Source organism: Arachis stenosperma, chromosome 8 (assembly GCF_014773155.1).
Source record: "Arachis stenosperma cultivar V10309 chromosome 8, arast.V10309.gnm1.PFL2, whole genome shotgun sequence".
Taxonomy (NCBI): Eukaryota; Viridiplantae; Streptophyta; class Magnoliopsida; order Fabales; family Fabaceae; genus Arachis; species Arachis stenosperma.
The window spans coordinates 47,876,168-47,895,468 of record NC_080384.1 but is presented as its reverse complement, the minus strand read 5'-3'; the positions used below and the strand labels follow the sequence as shown (position 1 = coordinate 47,895,468).

Genomic DNA, 19,301 nt, shown 5'->3' with positions numbered 1-19,301 from the left:
GACCTAAATAAGAAGTTGGAGTTATGGAGAGAAGATTTAGAAGTGTATGGTCTGCGCATAAGCCATAACAAGACGGAATATATGGAATGTAAGTTCAGTCTGAGAAGGGAAAACCCAAATATAGAGGTGAAGATTGGAGAAAACATCCTACGAAAAGTTAAAAGTTTTAAGTATCTTGGGGTGCATCATACAGGATAATGGAGAGATTGAACATAATGTAAATCATAAGATCCAAGCAGGTTGGTCAAAATGGCGGAGTGCATCTGGTTTTATATGCGACAAAAAAATGCCTTTAAAACTTAAAGGTAAATTCTACCGCACCGCTATAAGACCGGCTATGCTGTATGGTACGGAGTGTTGGGCGGCTAAAGGAGATCATGAATATAAGCTGAGTGTGACAGAGATGAAGATGTTGAGATGGATGAGTGGTCATACGCGATTGGATAAAATAAGGAATGAAGATATAAGGGAGAGAGTTGGAGTAGCACCCATTGTGGAAAAGATGGTTGAATCGCGTCTCAGGTGATTTGGACATGTGAGAAGAAGACCGATAGAACATCCAGTCAGTAGGGTGGATGAGATGGAAGATGGACAAAGGACGAAAGGCAGAGAAAGTCCTAAGAAGACCATCCATGAGGTGGTCAAACGAGATCTACATGTAAACGGTCTCTCTGTAGACATGATACATGACAGAGCATAATAGCGTCGTTTGATTCATGTAGCCGATCCCACTTAGTGGGACAAGGCTTTGTTGTTGTTTGTTGTTGTTGTTATTGGTTTGCCATTGTAATCAATCATAAAGAACTATTTATTTTTTAATTAATAATAATATTTGTTAAACTTAATGTTTTTAGATTAATCCAACTGTTTTTAAAAGAAGTGAACAAATTTTAGTTGAAAAAATTTTAGTTAAAAAATACAATCTTTTTATTTATTTCATATAATTTAATAAATAAGTATATTTATTATTTAAATACAAAAATACTATTCATCATCCACCAATAAATTTGTGTATAAATACATATGTGATTTAATTTATTTTTAAGTATTTGTATTTTAACATGTATTTTATACTAGTTGCTGGTTTTAGTGTATATGTAACATAGTCAATTTAAACATAATATTATATTATTAAAGGGTAAAATTGTCTACTACAAAATTTTAATTCATTCGATAAACATTTTAAATATTAAAATTCAATTCAATTCTAAAATTTTATTAATTCATTTCAAATATTAAAATTGAATTCAATTTAATTCTATCACATTAAAGTTTCCAAATAAAAAAGAGTGCCTTTTCTTTTTTAATTATTTTGTCTGCATTATATTAGGACAATAATAAGTAGTTGTTAGAGTAATGATAAGTAGTTGAGAGTTAGTAGTTGGTAGCTAAATATTTATGAGATTAGTTTGAAATATCCTTATGAGTAACACTCTTTATCATGTAAACAACAACTTTAATACATATCTTTTATTTTCTTATCTCTATTTTTTTATTATGGTATCAGAGCTCTAAAAGAGTCATATTGATACCCATGGTGAAAATTTCAAACCCAAATAACCAGTCTCCATTGTCTTCTTCTCCTCTAATGACAGAATCATCTTCTAACATAGTACAAGATCCCACTAGCCCTTTCTATATTCATCCCAGTGAAAATTCAATCTCTATCCTTGTCACTCCTGTCATTACTAGCAATAACTATCATTTTTGGTGTCGATAATTTTCTATGGCCACCATCTCCAAAAATAAATATGGCTTTTTTACTTGTTCTATTCCTTATCCTCTAACAGATGATCCTCTGTTTTTCGATATGGGAGCATTGCAATAATCTGGTGTTGTCTTGGCTATTTCATTCTCTCTACCTCTATTATCCAAAGTGTTGTTTATTTTTCTAATGCCTCTTCTGTATTGACCGACCTTAAAGAGCGTTTTTTCCAAAGTGATCTTCTTAGTATTGCAGAATTACAAGAAGAAATTTATGCTCTTAGATCAGTCATTAACAGAATTTTATACTTGTTTGAAGACATTGTGAGAAGAGCTTGATAACTCATGTCTTCTTCCTTAAAGGCCAAAATCATTCGATTCCTTAAAAAGTTCTTTTTCTTGATCCTCTTCTTGTCACCACGGTCTTCACTTTTGTCGTTCAACAGTCAACTTCAAAATGCATATGAGATTTTGGAGGATCAACGAACTATTATTGCTACAGTAGAAGCTCGTTATCCTCCTCTTGGTCTTGGTCGTGGGTATGCCTCTTCAAACCCAGGACATGGCACGGCGGCAGTGGCAGTTTTTCAAAGGTTTGCTCTTATTGTGGTTGAGAGGGGCACATTGTAGACGTTTGTTACAATAAACATGGCTACCCTCCCAGTCATCCGTGCCACCCAAAGAGACAATGATTCCTTGACCATGCTTTTGCCTCCGTTAATGCGTGCCAACACCACCTCCTGGCTCTCTCACGCCGCCAGTTTCCTCTCATGTCCTAGTTCATGAAGAAAGGGTTCCTCATCAGAGAACACATAGAGAGCATACTTTGGGCCTCACTCCAACTCAATACAACATCCTTTTAGCATTTTTGAAAACGACTGAATCTCAATTTTCAGATAGTAAGGATAAAAGCTTCCCACGCTCTAACCAAATTAGGTTTCTTCTGACCCAACTTTGGGTACCTATTATTTGTGTTCATTCCATACTTATTTTATTTTAAATAATTTTACTACACAAACTAATTTTGCAGGTACTTAAAAATCATATTACATCCAATTTATCTTGGTTCATATCTTTTAATTACAGTAGAAAAATTGTGGCTCAGTACCTGGTATGAAAAATTTTCCAAACTTTTAATTTCTTGTGGGGAACAATAGGCTTTATCTGATTACAGTCTTTTTTATCAAATTTATTAGTGCTAAAGTTGCTGTTTTATTAGTGTATGTCAATTCTATTTCTGAGATGACTACCATTAAATCTATTTTAAATCAGCATTTCAAAAGAAGTATTATGCTGATTTATTGAAAAATTCTGGTTTGTTGTGTGCTAAACCAGCATCTGTTACCATGGACAGTTCTACAAAGTTGCATCAAGACAGTAGCCCTTTGCTTCCTGATCCTTTAATTAATCGTCGTCTTATTGACAGCTTCCTCTACCTTACTACTACCCAGCCTGACATCACATACGCAGCAGCTTAGACAATTCGTGGCTTCTCTTGCTAAATCTTATTTTCGTGCAGGAATTTTGAGATACTTGAAGTCTAATCAAGGTAGAGGTCTTTTCTTTTTTCCCTACCTATTCTACGGAAGAGAATATAGGACTCTTGCAAACACCACCTATGACTCCAATGGTTGATTAATATACTGCATTTTCTTTAAATTTCAATTGATCGCACTCCTATTCTTTTCCGCGATAATTAGAGTGCTCTATACATCGCATTAAATCCTATTTTTTATGAACAAATTAAATACTTAGAAGTTGACTGTCACGTGGTCCCTCAAAAGGTTCAAACTAGGATAATGAAACTTTTTTTATTAAGTCATTGTCCTCTCATCTCTTTTATCTAATTTCTCAAAACTAGGAGTTCTTAATATTTTTCATCTATTAGAACAATAATAAATAGTTATGTTAGAATATAATAAATAGTTGAGAGTTAGTAATCGACAGTTAAATATTTATGAAATTAATTTAAAATATTTTTATAAATAGCATGACTCTTTATCATATAAACAATAATTTTAATACATATAATCTATTTTCTTATTTCTATTTAATGTATTTAGATAAAATTTGGTGACCTTCCGTGAGTAAACCTCCTAGGATAACCTTAGAGCAGAGTTGATCTTCCTTCCCACTCCAGGATTTGGCCATTTAGTTTCAGCTCTTGAACTTGCAAAGATCTTAATCAACTATGACAATGACCTCTCTATCACAATCCTCTACATCAAGTTCCCATTCGCTCCCTGTGCAGATTCACACATCCAATCGGTTGTATCCTCATGGCCTCAGATCAAACTCATTGATATCCCTGAAGTAGAGCCGCCACCGCAGGAGGTTCTAATGAAATCAGTAGAACACTACATCTTAGTCTTCATGGAGAGCCTCAAACCCCATGTGAAGAACACTATACAAAAGATGTTGTCATCTTATCATGACTCTGATTCAAACCCTGTTATTGGGTTGGTCATGGATTACTTGTTTGCCATGGTTGATGTGGCAAAAGAACTTGGTGTCCCTTCTTACATGTTCATGACATCAAATGTTGGGTTTACTGCTCTCAATGTTGCTCTCCTCGAACGCAAAATCGATGATCCGTTCACCGATTCTGATACTGATTTGTTGATTCCAGGTATATCTAGTCCAGTTCCTTCAAATGTTTTACCTAGTCCTGCATTTAATAGAGATGGATATGCTGCATATTATAAGCTTGCTCAGAGGTTCAAAGACACCAAAGGGATCATTGTTAATTCTTTTAGACACCAAAGGGATCATTGTTAATTCTTTTTATGAGGTAGAAAAGCATGCTATTGATGCGCTGTCTGATGTAAAAACAACTCCTATCTATGCTGTTGGTCCTTTGATTGATATCAAAGGTCATCCGAATCCGAAGTTAGACCAAATGCAGCATGACAAGATATTGAAATGGCTTGATGAGCAGCCAGATTCTTCTGTTGTGTTTCTATGTTTTGGGAGCATGGGAAGCTTTGGTCCCTCTCAAACAAGAGAAATAGCGACGGCGCTTCAGCACAGTGGAATTAGGTTCTTGTGGGCTATGTGCTTGCCGCCAAACTCGGACAATACAGATAGAACCTTACCAGAAGGGTTTTTGGAATGGATGGAAGGCAGAGGAATGATATGTGGTTGGGCACCACAGGTGGAGGTTCTTGCTCATAAGGCCATTGGTGGCTTTGTGTCGCATTGCGGGTGGAACTCTATTTTGGAGAGCTTATGGTTTGGGGTGCCGATATTGACATGGCCTATCTATGCGGAACAACAGTTGAATGCTTTTCGGATGGTTAAAGAATTTGGGTTAGCAGTGGAGATGAGACTGGATTATAGGACTGGTAGTGATGTTATAATGGCAGATGAGATAGAAAATGGGTTGAAAAAATTGATGGACAGAGATAATGTGGTGCATAAGAAGGTGAAAGAGATGAAAAATATGGCTAGAAAAGCTGTCCTTAAAGGTGGGTCTTCTTTCACATCGCTGGGAGAACTTATTAATAATATGAAAGGCAGCAAGTAATGGGCAATAGCTGTTGTTGTATTTGGTGTTGGTGCTTTCTTATAATCAACATACGAAGCTAAATTATTTAAATGGCTATGGCCTGTCTAAGCCATTCTTTAGTGAAATGAGTTGAAAATTGTTGTAGTAGTTTGTTGATCAAGATTTTATTTGAGTAACTACTACTATTATTCTATCAATTCTATATTGCTTTTCAATTTTAGCCCTTTATGGTAAAAGATCTAAGCCCTAAGTTACCTGAAAATGTCTTAAGTATGATTGTTAATATTGCAGATATTTTGCTAACCAAATGAGTGATTTTTTTACTCCATTGATGAAGACTCAGCAATAAATGAACTCAGTACCAATTACCAAAGTCAGAGAGACCGAAGTTAATAAAAATAACAGCTTTGCCTTCACTATTTTCAAGCCTGTAGAGAAATTTAAAATATGATAGCATGAGTAACAGATGTAAACCATATATGTAAATATTCATTATGCATTAGCATTGATAGATGGAGCTGATTGAACCAAACACAATATTTATCAAAACTCACCACATCCAAAGGAAATTCATCACGGCGCTAACAGCATAGAGGGAGTAATCATGTGACAAACAAAGTAACCGTGGAAATATTATAAGCACTGAAACAAATTTCGGTTTATCAGATGATGTTTAACACACCAATATATTTCTCCTCGTAACAATGGACTGTGGTGCCCATATCCCATGCCTCAAATCGCTTTTACCTTCTTGACCTCTTCTCGTCTCTCCTATCAAAATCATTTCTTCCTTTTGGGTCCGATCGATCAGAATCGTTTCTATACGATCTGTTTTCCCGCTTCTTGTCATAGTCTTTTCTTGACCGTGGTGCATAATCTTCTTCATCGTGCTTTCTTGATCTCCTTTCTTCCCTGTTACCAGCAAAATCATCATCATTGTACTTTCTTGATTCTCTTGGCTGACCTGGAAACTCATTGTCATCTTGCTTCCTGGGTCTGTTATCCTCCCTTGCATTAGAATCCCTAGACTTGTGATCAAACTCAACATCATCTGGTCTTGTCGACCTCTGGTCTTCCCTTCTACAATGATCTCTAGGTTCAGGTTCCATATCATCAAAACCACTCCTTCTAAATCTTTTCCCCTCTCTCCTAAATCGATCTTCTCTAGACCTATGTTCAGACTCATCGTCTTCATGCCTTCTTGATCTTTTTTCATCTCTTCTACTGTTATAATCTCTTCCTTCAAGTTTATCCTCATCTTCATGCCTTTTAAATCTCTTTTCATCCCTTCTACTGTTATTTTCTCTCCCCTGATCATCATCATGCCGCCTCCACATCTCCTCTCTTCTTTCACTTCTCTTGGGTTGGCTGTCAGATCCTTTCTCATTGTCATGGGATCTGGGGCGTGAATCTCTATCTCTACTTTCAGGAATACGATTTAATTGGTTGTTGCCAGATTGTCTCTCCTTTTTGGGACCCTGGAATTTGTCATGACCCCATTTTGGGGTGTCATCCTCACGTTGACCCCAACCAGTGTTTGCAGCTCTCTGGATAAACCAATAACGACAACAAAGACCATCACTCAAACATATCAAATTGTAACAGGACAGCTTCAAAATCGTCATTTATACCATAAACAACTTCAAAAGCCCAATTGTATGCAAAGCAAAAGTGAAGAGTAAGTAAATAATGAAAGTAGAGAAAACAAGGTAAGAAAATGAGTGAAGACTTCTAGTTAGAGCTGAGAAGATCTGTCTACCATTATACTTTATGATAAGTGAACCAAGTGTAATCACTTTATCAATTAAAATTCCTATTTATTCCAAGTCCACTATATAAACAAAGAAAAAGTTACCCAATTAACTTATTCATTCTTTAAGATCCCATTGCTGGTAATTTTACATCAACAACACAAGAACTATTTGGAAAAATTGATGTTCAGATAAACCAAGTTGAACCAACCCCCAAAAAATTGCAAAATAGAACTTAATTACAACGAAAACAAATTTCTCATTTAAGGTATATATCAATAATCAGAATATAGGCAATAGCTAAATTTTGTTCAAGGCTTCAGTCACAGTTTTTAAATTATCTGTGCAACTTCTTTGACCAACATTGTGCACTGGTCTGCTTAGAACTTAGAAGATTTGCTTAACATGGCCATTGATGTTCCTGTTACTGAAGCATATTCCTAGAAATTATCAGGTTAAGTTTTTGGTAATAGAAGGTACAATAAGACTCTTCGGTGTTGTGCTCTCTTCACTGGGGTATCATTCCAAAATATTTAATTATAAGTTTCATTTTTCACAAATTAATCCCAATACATGAACTAAATAACAATTACTATGTCTTGTCCCACTAGGTGGGGTTGGTTATGGATTATATAACATCCTAGTATGCTATCATAAATCGTATTTCTAATTAAAACCATTAAACATTCGTGGTCCTTATAGATTCCTCTTTACTTAGAACTATCGGATTAATATGCATAATAAAACCGGGTGCATTGTAGCATAATATAATGGTTGAACTTACTTGCTCATCATGAGAAAATTTGCAAGAAGCGCCGCGAGTACATTCCCCTCTTTGGAAAGCTCTACAGACACCTCGGGCCTCCCTCTTCTGGCGCTCGGTCTCTTCATCTTCCTCTTCCTTTTTCTTATACTTATCAACATGATCCACCCTAATAATTCTACCCAAAATCTGCGCTCCATTCAGATTATCTGAGACAGAGAACACAAAAAACTGTAAACAGACACACCATCAAAAACAACAATAACAACGTCTAAGCCTTTCTATTCTTTTCTTTTCATTATGTAACAGCATGAGCTACCTTGATAGATAAAACTCATGATAAAATCCAAGTGATTTTTTGTGCAAAAATATAAAAATTGAAAATGTAAAGTCTCACCAACAGCAAGATTAGTGCTCCTTTGATCTTCATAAGCAAGGAAGGCAAAACCCTTGGATTTTCCGGTACCTTTATCCCTAACGAGATTAACATCCACAACTTCCCCATACCTGAGTTTAACCAAATACAAATGAACATTAAAATTGAAATTAACAAGGGGAAAAAAGGTAAAAAATGAAAGCGTAAAGGGAATGATTAACTGAGCAAAAACGGCGAGGAGGTCGCCCTCGGTGAGGTCGAAGGGGATGCCGCCGACGAAGACGTAAGCGGATTCTTTGTATTTGGCGTGCCAGGAAGCATCTTCGCCGATTCCGAGAGAGGCTTCTTTGGAGTTGATGCTCTGAATGCGCTTCACTAGGGTTAGCGGATTCATTGGGTTGCACTCTCTGTCTCTGGAAAGTGAAGAGAGAGAGTTTGTGTGGGTGTAAGTTAGGGCAGGAAGCTGCTACCAGTAGGAGGAAGGAGTATGGGGGTAGACAACTGAGTTTTTTTTTTTTTTTTTGAAGGTAGACAACTCAGTTGAGAACTGAGATCACAATTCACAACCAGTGTTCTTCTTACAAAGTTACAATAATTTTCTTAAGAATTAGAATTAATTTCTTCAATTTGTTATCAAATTTTATTGTTAATGTATTTTATTTGTTAGTGAGTCAATGTTTTGACTTTTAAAAATTTGTGTACGCACATCAAAATTCTGTGATATGTATCAAAAATTTTGTAATGTACACCAAAATTCATGTGTTTGCATATTTCATTGATTAAGTGTAGATGTTTTGGATATGTGATCTTTAAAAATTTTATGTTGTATACTAAGATTTGTGTGCTGTATACAGATGTTAATATCTTAGACATGTAATTTTTTAAAAATTTGTATGTTATATACTAAATTTTTGTGTTTTATACCAAAATTAATGTATGTATAGGAGAAAAAAAAGAATATCAGTAGGATGACAACAATCATACTAACAAAAAAAAAGAAAACATGCAAATTAGTTAAATATTTAGTTCAAAAAATGTTTGGACGCACGTCCTGCATTTCTCTAACATATATAGATATATAACTTCTGCATTGTAAGAACAAACATGTTATATTTAAATTATTTTATCATACATATATTATAATAAAGTAGGTAATTCGTTGCTCATATAATAAGCATTTTTATGTCTAGTGTATTTTAGCATGATGATATACACAAAAAAATGGGCAAGATTAGACTTTGTTGTTCTGTAGTATTACATATTTTGGAGGATTTGTTGTTCAATTTTTAAGTTCAAAATATGCCATTCATTATCCCTCTTCTCTTGATAAAGACTTTTATATAGATAAAACTGCCCACTACTTAAATCTTTTAGTACCAATAAAATTTTATAATAAAATAATAAAATTCAATAATTTACTTTACAAATTATAACTTCAATAAAAAAATAGATTAAAACACAAAAGTAAATTGCAATAAAATTGTGAAGTTATTAAGCCGTTGTTCCTGTAATGAAAATGTTTGACATTTTTGTGTGTGATGTATATGTTCAATAAAATGTGATATTAGGTATAATATCAAAATAACTATTTTATTTCAAGATTCTTTTGCGTTGCAAACATTTATTTTTCCTTAAAATATCTTGTTTTACCGTTCTTAAAATCTTGATAACATCTTAGTATTGAAATACTAATTTATTAGTTTCTAACTTCTTGTAGTCAAATTTTTTTATAGATTAAATACTTCATAATTCTAAGTATTATAATATTATAAACTCACACACAAAATATATTTATATACGTAATATTTAAAAATTTCTATCCACTTTTTAACCTCAACCAAAATTTCGAATTCGGCTATAGTATCTTAAGAAATATCACAATTTACTATTAAACTAAAGTCTTAGGCTCTAGGTTGCAAAATCACCTCTTAGACAAAGAGGCATCACAACAAACTGAACAAAGACAATATTTCTTTTTCGGCAAAAGATGTTATATTTTTTCAAAAAAAAAAAAAATCTGATTATTGTTTTTGGATATTTTTTCATATGTTAGTTAGCCATAAAATTATCAAATCACCAATAAACTTTATAAATAGACATAAAAAATGTAATCATATTTAAATTATCCATGCTTATCCATTTATTTTTAGATTTTATAAATAAAATAATATTTTATTTATCAATATATGTAATTCTGTTATAATTTATGATAAATACGATTTTTTTTTTACATAAAATACATAAATGATCTATAAAATCACCACTAAATTTTATAATAAATAGACATAACAAATTAAATGTAATCATATTTAAATTATTCATGCTTATCTATTTATTTCTAGACTTTTTTATATAAATAAAATAAATATATTTTTTTATCAATATGTGTAATTTTGGGATAACTTATGAAAAATACGTAAGGAAAATTTACATGAAATAAGTAAATTGTCTATAAAATCACCAATACATCTTATAAATAGACATTAAATAAAAAAATATATAAAAAATTACATAAATGGATAAATATAATAAGTAAAAAATCCATCTATTTCTATATTCTATATTGGGAGAATTATATATCCACATAATAATAATTTGATTACATTAATAATGTTAAAAAATTATCAAAATTTATTATTTTTTATCATCATTTAGTCATTAATTTAATGTTTTTAGTAGAAAAATACTAAAAGTTATCAAAATTTATTAGTTGTGGCTATCACTTAGCCATCAATTCAATTTCTTTAATCTTTGTTTTAGCAATTCAATAAGGCTGCATTTATTTTTGAGAACAAGATAAAACAAAATAATGAAAATAAGACATAATAAAAAAGAGAGACATGAAATTTAGTATTTTTGTATTTTGTTTGGTAATAAAGTATAACAAATTATAAAAATTTAATTTATTCTTTTTGTAAAAAATTATGAGAAGAAAAATATAATAATAAAAAATATAATTATGAAAAATTAACAAAAATAATAAAAGAAAAATTAAAAAATAAGTTGTGTCCTTTGTTAATGTCTTTAGATATAATATCTCTGTCTATATTTTATCTGTCAAAAATAATTTTGTGTCTTTACGTCACTGTCTCAGTATCCCGTCTTTAAAAACAAACACGGCCTAAAATACTTTATCTCATATTTTTAATTATTGAAAACTAAAGAATGACTAAAATATAAATTTTCAATAATTTTTTAATATTTTTTATTTAATATAATAATATAAAAATATATTTTGTTATATATTTTTAAAAATTAATAACTAATTAATAATTAAAAATAAAAAATTTTAATAACTTTCTAGCATTTCTTAAAGTAGAAAACTAAGTTAATACTACTATAATCATAATCTGACGTGTATACGGTGAATTTGGTTCACGTGTATTAAAGAAATGAAATTGAAAAGGCATCACCCCATTAAAGCATAGACAAAAACGGGAGAAAAAGAGGAGGGTTGAAATTGCATTAATTGTCTTTTTTGCTTCACTTCTGTCTTCTCTTGATCTCTTCTTTCTTTTCATTTTTTTAATATTATTTTTTGTTTATTTGAACTGTGCCTCTGTCCCGCTCACAAAACCAACGCTCCTCTCTACCTTTATATCAGCATAGATCACTCTCAACTCTCGCATGTATCTATCTATCTATATATATCCGCCATTGAAGGTTATTGCATGAGCTTGCCAAATAGGTACGCTCAGCTGCATTATCTCATAAATACATGTATCTATGTGCATCTATTAGTACGATACATAGTTAATTGATCAGTAAGCTTCAATTTGTGGTCTAATCTAATTTTAGGGTTAGAGTTTGTTTTGGAGCGTTCAGGGAAAGTGTTTTTTCCTTTTTAATTGTTTTGTGTAGATCTGGAGATTGAGCTGCATTACCTTGTATTTAGATAAAATTTGGTGAAAGAAAAATCTGCTTTGATTTTACGTGAGATTTGCTTTGGTAAATCAATTTTGGTCAGTGGCAAAGGAGAAAAAGGAAATTGAGAAAAGGAAGAACAAGGAAGGATAGACTTTGGGACCATGCCTTACTTTACAATTTTTCATTTTTTTTTTCTTTTGGGTTTTGACTTTTGACTATGGTGGGGGTTATGATGTAGCTATCAAGGAGCCAATTCAATTTTTGTTTTTATTGGTTTTAAAAGCTTGTTTAATGGTTCAATCAAGTCAAGAAATCAAAGAAATATTGCAATTACTAAAAATAATTTGTCATGATGTTTTATCACTTGATGGCATAGCGGGAGGGGAGGAGGTTATAATACAAAAGAGTAGCACAATGGTATGACCTCTAATGTTGCATATCTATGTGTTTTGGTAAGATGTTGATGTATGAGTGGGCGGGTGAGTGAGTAATGAATGATATATTATCACTTAACAAGCATGTTATTCAAGAATTAGGCTTCTTAATGTTTGAAGGGTACCTTAATTTTTGTAATTCATACATTAACTAGACAGAGTAATCATAGTTATATTGGTTCTCTTATTTACCTGCCTATGTATACTGAATACTAAATATTAGGAGATATTTTTCTTTTGCTGCTATAAGGCTTTATTTCTATTTGTTTATTTACAATCTTTGGCACTGTTATTTTCTGTTGGTGTTATCTTATGGTAACTTAATTATTGAAAAACAGGTATGAGCAAGATTTTCTTATAAGGCACTTGGGGTTGCTCTTCTTCTAGGCACATAAGAATGAACAAAGCAAATAAAGCAGCCAGTGCCAAAGACGAAGAGCGTCCACATCGAATCACAAGAGCGAGGGCTAAGGTCTTAGGATCAGTTGGAGGGATACCACCCTACTCAAGACCATCATTTAAAAATGAGCAGAAACATGTACTTAGAGGAAGTTTCACAAGAACAGGTTCTGATGAGAACAAAACTTCTGTAGTTGTTGATCCCCTGGATAAGAGAAAACAAGTGCTTAATGATGTAACTAACATCTGTAGTAATGCTTCAACATTTCAGGTATGCATGAAAAAGGCTTCACTGTACCTTCAAATGTAGAATTAGATTTATAAGTCTTTTTTCCTTAAAAAAAATGGAAATGAAACTATATCTGATTCATCGGTCTTTATTTTCCCGCTCATAATTGATTCGTTGAGTTCTACAAAGTTGCGAATTTATGTAAGTATAGGCTTCAATGTCCCTGTAAGTTTCAGTTGGTGATGCATAGTGAATGTTCATTATGAAGGTCATAAGAGAGTCAAATGGGATCAGATATGTACTTTGGTGCATAATATCGATATCATAAATTTACTATTAGCACACTAACTATCTGTTTGGTTGTTCAGAAGAATGGTAATTCGGATGAAGTTTGGACTTAAGTAATTGAGTGAAGTAGGGTATTTAGACTTGGACGGGAACTTTCTGAGGGAATGACTGTCCGAATTGTCGATAGATCGGCAGGTAGAATTATTTGTAAAGATACTCTGATATTAAAGTTAATGTCTATATTAAGGTTATTAATTAGGATAAAAAAGGTGACGTATTTTTAGAGAGGGATAGATTTTTCTCCATTTATATTTTGAATTTAGATAGATCCATTCGTTTGAGTCCATTTGCTTGAAAGCTTTTATTAGCTATTCAGATCACTTTAGCAAAACGTGAGATGATACGTAAATCATCCTTGGGTTTGGATATCAAGTGACCCGGTGGATCGTCGATCCACAGTTAGACTGGGCCGGGACCCTTGTTAGACTGGGCCGGAATACTATCAAAATTAAAGTATATATATAAGCGGAGTTCTATGGTGTGGATGGCATATAATATCCACACCTGTGGATATTATGTGGACACCTTGTTCAATAAATACGTTTTGGTTGCTTATGCTCATAGCTGATGGGACATTGACTCTCTCCGATCGAATATTGGAAAAGCTGAAGGCCCCTCCTAGGCCGGATGATGTAACGGACATCAAACCGGAACAACTTCTGGAAGCTGATGGTTTTATATTTGGTTTTCCTTCTCGATTCGGCATGATGCCAAGCCAACTGAAGGCATTTTTTGATGCCACTAGTGAGCTATGGGCCTCCCAAGCACTTGCTGGCAAGCCTGCTGGAATCTTTTGGAGTACTGGCTTTCACGGCGGAGGCCAGGAACTTTCAGCGTGAGTAAAATGAACTCTAAATGCTTCCTACTGTTGTTATCATTTCAATTTAGAACATAACAAACTTGTTCATTTGTTCTATCAGAATTGTTTTGATCAAACAGATAATTCTCATAATGTTGCTTGTCATGCCTCTTAACAATTGTATCTTCACTTTTCCAATAGTGACCAAGACTATGAACTATATTCGTTAGTGACTAGTGATTCTTATGCTATGAAATTATGAATTTTTGAATTTAGTTTTCAATTTTCCTCTAAATCTTTAATTGCAGATTGACAGCAATAACTCAATTAGCTCATCATGGCATGCTTTTTGTGCCCCTTGGATACACATTTGGAAGTGGCATGTTTGAGATGGATGAGGTGAAAGGAGGCTCAGCATATGGTGCTGGAACCTTCGCCGGAGATGGAACTCGGCAACCTACCGAGCTAGAACTGCAGCAGGCCTTTTACCAGGGTAAATATATGGCTGAAATTGCAAAAAAGCTAAAAGTCTAACCTTCTGCTAACAAATTTATTCAAGAATGTCCTGTAGAGCATGTTGACAACCATTAGACACGTTTGTGTCAAACCTTGCAAGACATATTAGCAACGTGTATATATATATATATGTTCTCAATTTCAAAATTGTAGTTTGTACTTCAGTTGGTGAAACATGAGTTAGACGAAGTTCTATGTTCAGATATGAAGAAACAAGTTCATTAAAACAACTTGTTCATGTTCATTTTTAATACACCAATAGCAACAATTTCAATGAAGAACTTATTGTTTACTTGTTTTTTACATTGATTCAGAGGAAAGAACAACTCCAAGAAATACGACCCCAAAAAAAGTAGTTATCAATTGTTACCCACCATATGACCAATAAGTTCTCTAACAGCATTGAAAGGTGATCCACCATTAATAACAGTTTTCCTAGCTATCTCTTTCATCTCTTGCACCTTCTTGTGCACAATATTATTATCTCTATCCATCAATTGTTTCGACCCTTTCTCTATCTCATTCGCCTTTACAATAAGACCTTTGAACTGATTTGGCTTGTTTGGGATGGACCAAAGCTTCCTTTGCTCCCAAAACAGAGAAAAACAACAGAAGTAGTTTCTTGGTCATCAAGAAATCTCAGTAGTTTCTCATGCTGTAATTGGTCTAGATTTGGCTGATGGTGACCTTTGAGCTCAATCAAAGGGCCAACAGAATAGATTGGAGGAACTCCTGTTTTGCCGTCGGATAGGCGATAATGCATCAAAAGCATACCTCTCCAACTCCTAGAAGGTATTAACAATTATTCCTTTGGTGTTTGTAAACCTCTGAGCAAGCCTGTAATAAGCCAAATATCCGCCATCTCTATCCAATGCAGGATTAGGTAGAACCTTTGAAGCGACTAGATTGGAGATACCCTGAACAAAGAAATCAGGATCAGAATCCGTGAACACTCATCGGTTCCACGGTTCTTGAGAGAAAGCATAAAAATAACATTAAAAACATTATATATATATATATATATATATATATATATATATATATATATATATATATATATATATATATATATATATATATTTGTTTAAAAAGAGCTCAATAGAGTAAGTGGAGTATAAGAAGAAAACAAACAAACAAACTAAAATAGTTAAAGCAAAGAAACCAACGCTAAGAACACTAAATATCCTCCTGTCATCTTGCCATTGTCATCAACGACTCCGCTCCTATTATAGTTCATAAAGGACTGATGGATAATCATGTCAACCCCTTTTCCTTTATTCTGAAAAATCCTTCTATTCATTTCTAGCCGAATGTTCTAAATAATCGCATACCATCCACCTCTTGCGTTCCACCTTACTAGTTGGTAGCTCAGTCCAACTTTGAAAATGTTCCTTTAGCGTTCCCGGACACGACCATAGACTTCCAACAAATGACAACCATGCACACTAAACCTGCTAAGAAAAATCACAACCAAGAAACAAGTGGTGACTATATTCAACACCTTTGTTGCATAACATACATACAACATCTTCCTGGTTTACCACCCCAAACTGACTCAGTCTCTCCTTCGTATTGACTCTTCCAGTAGTCAACACAAACCAAGAAAATAATTCTACTCTTGGTGGAACTAGACCTTTCCAAACTATCCTAGTAAAATTGTAGCTTGCTATATCCTCCGGAATCATTTTCGCCTGCATCACCTACACAAAGGAGTTAGTAGAAAATACACCTTGTTTATCAATCATCCACACAACTATATCCTCTCTGTCATAAGCAAGTTTGAACAGTCTTAAAGTTTCATGCAACTGGTTCACTATATCCAACTCCCATTGGAAAAGTTCTCGCCTCCATTGGAAGTTCTATCTCCACTCTAACCCGTCGCAAAACGCACAATCCCCATTAACGGATCCTTTTTGGTTTGAAACTGAGAAAAGCCTTAGAAATTGATTTTTCAGGGAGCCGCCACGCATCCATACATTCTTCTAGAACTGAGTCCCTCTCCCATCACCAATCTCCATAGACAACCCATTAATCATCTTTTGTCTTACTTGTTGATCCTTGAACTGTATATGGCAAATATCCTTCCCCCCTGGCGGATAGGTAACACCTGGGATGACAGCATCACATTTGGGTTCAGGTAAAGAGCAAATCACCCTCTTCTATAAGGGACAATCCTCATTCGAGAAACGCCACCACCACTTAAATAGAAGGGCTGTGTTGCGCACCATGGCATCCCCAACGTCCAACCCACCAAAACATTTTGGGAGCCTGCACCACCTCCCACCTAATCAATCATTGCCATACCATTCCTACCATCATCCTTACTCCATAGAAATCTTTTCTATAAGAAAATCAGTTTCTCTACAACAGCCTTTGGCATTTTATATAAGCTCAAATAATAGACAGGGAGACTGTTCAAAGTAGATTTAATGAGCACTAACTTACCGGCTTTATTAAGTACCTTGGTTTTTCATATGCTCAGCTTCTCTTCCACTTTTTCTATGATGGGCTTCCAAGTCTTCACTAATCTCGATTTTGCTTCTAACCGGGATCTCTAAGTATTTCACTCGAAGAAAAGCTACCTTGCAACCCAATACCCTACACATATGTTGTACCCACTAATCATCACAGTTAATTGGGATAAAGCTTGATTTATCAAAATTAACAGTCAGCTCCGATATTAGCTCAAAACAACGAAGGATTCTCTTTTAGTTCTTAATGGTCTCTTCCTCTAGGGGACAGAACAGAATAGTATCATCCGTAAACTGAAGATGCGACAACTCAATATGATCTCTATCCACCAGTAACGGTGATATGCGCCTGTTTCTTACCGCCTCCCTAAACATTATATGTAGAACATCAATGATAAGTACAAATAGAAATGGAGACAACGGATCACCCTGTCGCAGACCACTTTCCATCTTAAACATCTTAGATGGCGAGTTGTTTATCAGCAATGACATAGAAAACGTAGTTATGCACTCCATAACCCAATTCCTTCATCTTCGCCGAAACCCCATATTTTGCAACACAAGGTCTACAAATCTCCACTTGACTCTATCATATGTTTTTTGAAAGTCTAGCTTTATTATCACCACTTCCTTCTTTCTCAATTTAATCCATTGAACTATTTTGCATGCAATAAGAGCCACGTCATGAATCTTCCGCCCTTTGACAAAAGCACTTTGTATTTCACCTACTAGCCGTGGCATTATTGCTCGCATTCTCTTAACCAGTATTTTTGAATGACTTTATACACAGAACCTACCATGCTGATCGGCCTAAGGTCTTTGATTTTCTTTGTACCAGTAAACTTAGGGGCCAGTGCCACCCAAGTGAGATTTGCATCTGCCGGTAATTTGGAAGTCAGGAAAAAATCCAATACCGCTGCCGTAAATTTAGAGCCAATTTTAGCCGAACACCTCTTTATGAAATTCATGTTGTATCCATCACTTCCTGGAGTTTTGGATGATTCATAATCCCACACTGCTTCTCTAACCTTCTCAAGAGTTGGTTGCACCTCCAAAGCCAAAGCATCCTCTTCACCAATCATTTCTACCAATTCGTCCCTGAACCCCACCAATGGAGACTCCTCCTGATGATACAAATTCTTATAAAACCTTCATGACCTTTAAAGCATCCTCGCATTCTTCCTAGAGAAACTGTCAAGACCTTTAATTTATCTGTGAAATGTGCCTCATCAAGTTCTCTCCATTCCTCCTTGACCATCCTCAGAAAACCTTCATGAGTAAACCACGAGTCAATATTTTGGAACGGTCTCGACCTATCTCTTAGTCTCTTAACTTCCACTATAATAGGACAGTGATCAGACAAACCCCTTGGACCACCTCGTAACCAAGTTTTTAAAAACGTCTCCAGCCATTCCAAGCTAACGAGAACCATATCGATATGGCTATAGGATCAACCTTTGAACCATGTAAACTTGCAGTCAGTAATCAGCAAGTCTACCACACCCATGTCATGTATCCAATTCTTGAAGTCTTCGGCTGACAGGGATAAACTATCAGTGCCTCGTCTTTCCTCCACCTATACATTCTCATTAAAGTTTCCCATAAAACAACAGGGAACTTGGCATAATCCAGTTATGTAGCTCAACTCCTCCCACACAAGAAATTTTTCATCTCTAACATGTGCACCATAAACCAAGATAAACGCACAATTAAAATTATTTTTCAACAACTCTCCTTTAACACACAACCATCTCTCCCCTTTATAACTATTTCTTATTTTAAAAAAATCATCATCCCATATTAACAATAACCCACCAGATGCACCATCAGACTCAACATAGTCCCACCCCATGCAACTAATTCCCCAAATTTTTGGTATATCAAATTTAGTCATTATCTGTCTTTTAGTCTCCACCAAACTTAACATGTTTAATCTATATTTCCTCTTCAGGTCCTTTACCATCCTCATCTTTCCATCACCCTTCAACCCCCTAATATTCCATGAAGTAATAATCATTTCAAAAAATTATTGCACACCTTTTTATGAGTTTTGGGACTGCTCCGTCTTGCTTTTGCCTTCTGTTTTGCCAGCCTTCTTTTCTGAGCAGCTTCTTCATTTTGTTGTTGAAGAATAGC

The 19,301-nt window shown here is 34.3% G+C and overlaps 3 protein-coding genes across 3 annotated transcripts; 2 read left to right on the top strand and 1 right to left on the bottom strand.

Moving 5' to 3' along the window:
• Positions 1-2,049: 2,049 nt before the first annotated feature.
• On the top strand, positions 2,050-5,580 carry LOC130946094 (UDP-glycosyltransferase 71K1-like). Its single transcript, XM_057874774.1, has 3 exons — positions 2,050-2,313; positions 3,805-4,460; positions 4,492-5,580. Exons 1-3 carry the CDS (start codon positions 2,050-2,052, stop codon positions 5,228-5,230), a joined length of 1,659 nt encoding a protein of 552 aa, XP_057730757.1. The 3' UTR covers positions 5,231-5,580.
• A 99-nt stretch (positions 5,581-5,679) lies between these two features.
• On the bottom strand, positions 5,680-8,690 carry LOC130944654 (zinc finger CCCH domain-containing protein 25-like). The gene is made up of 4 exons (XM_057873080.1): positions 8,324-8,690; positions 8,124-8,233; positions 7,748-7,935; positions 5,680-6,759 (listed from the first exon to the last, which is right to left on the bottom strand). Exons 1-4 carry the CDS (start codon positions 8,494-8,496, stop codon positions 5,956-5,958), a joined length of 1,275 nt encoding a protein of 424 aa, XP_057729063.1. The 5' UTR covers positions 8,497-8,690; the 3' UTR covers positions 5,680-5,955.
• Positions 8,691-13,219: 4,529 nt separating this feature from the next.
• On the top strand, positions 13,220-14,753 carry LOC130944007 (probable NAD(P)H dehydrogenase (quinone) FQR1-like 3). The gene is made up of 2 exons (XM_057872124.1): positions 13,220-14,214; positions 14,487-14,753. The coding sequence occupies exons 1-2, from the start codon at positions 13,895-13,897 to the stop codon at positions 14,710-14,712; spliced, it is 546 nt and encodes a 181-aa protein (XP_057728107.1). The 5' UTR covers positions 13,220-13,894; the 3' UTR covers positions 14,713-14,753.
• Positions 14,754-19,301: the final 4,548 nt, after the last annotated feature.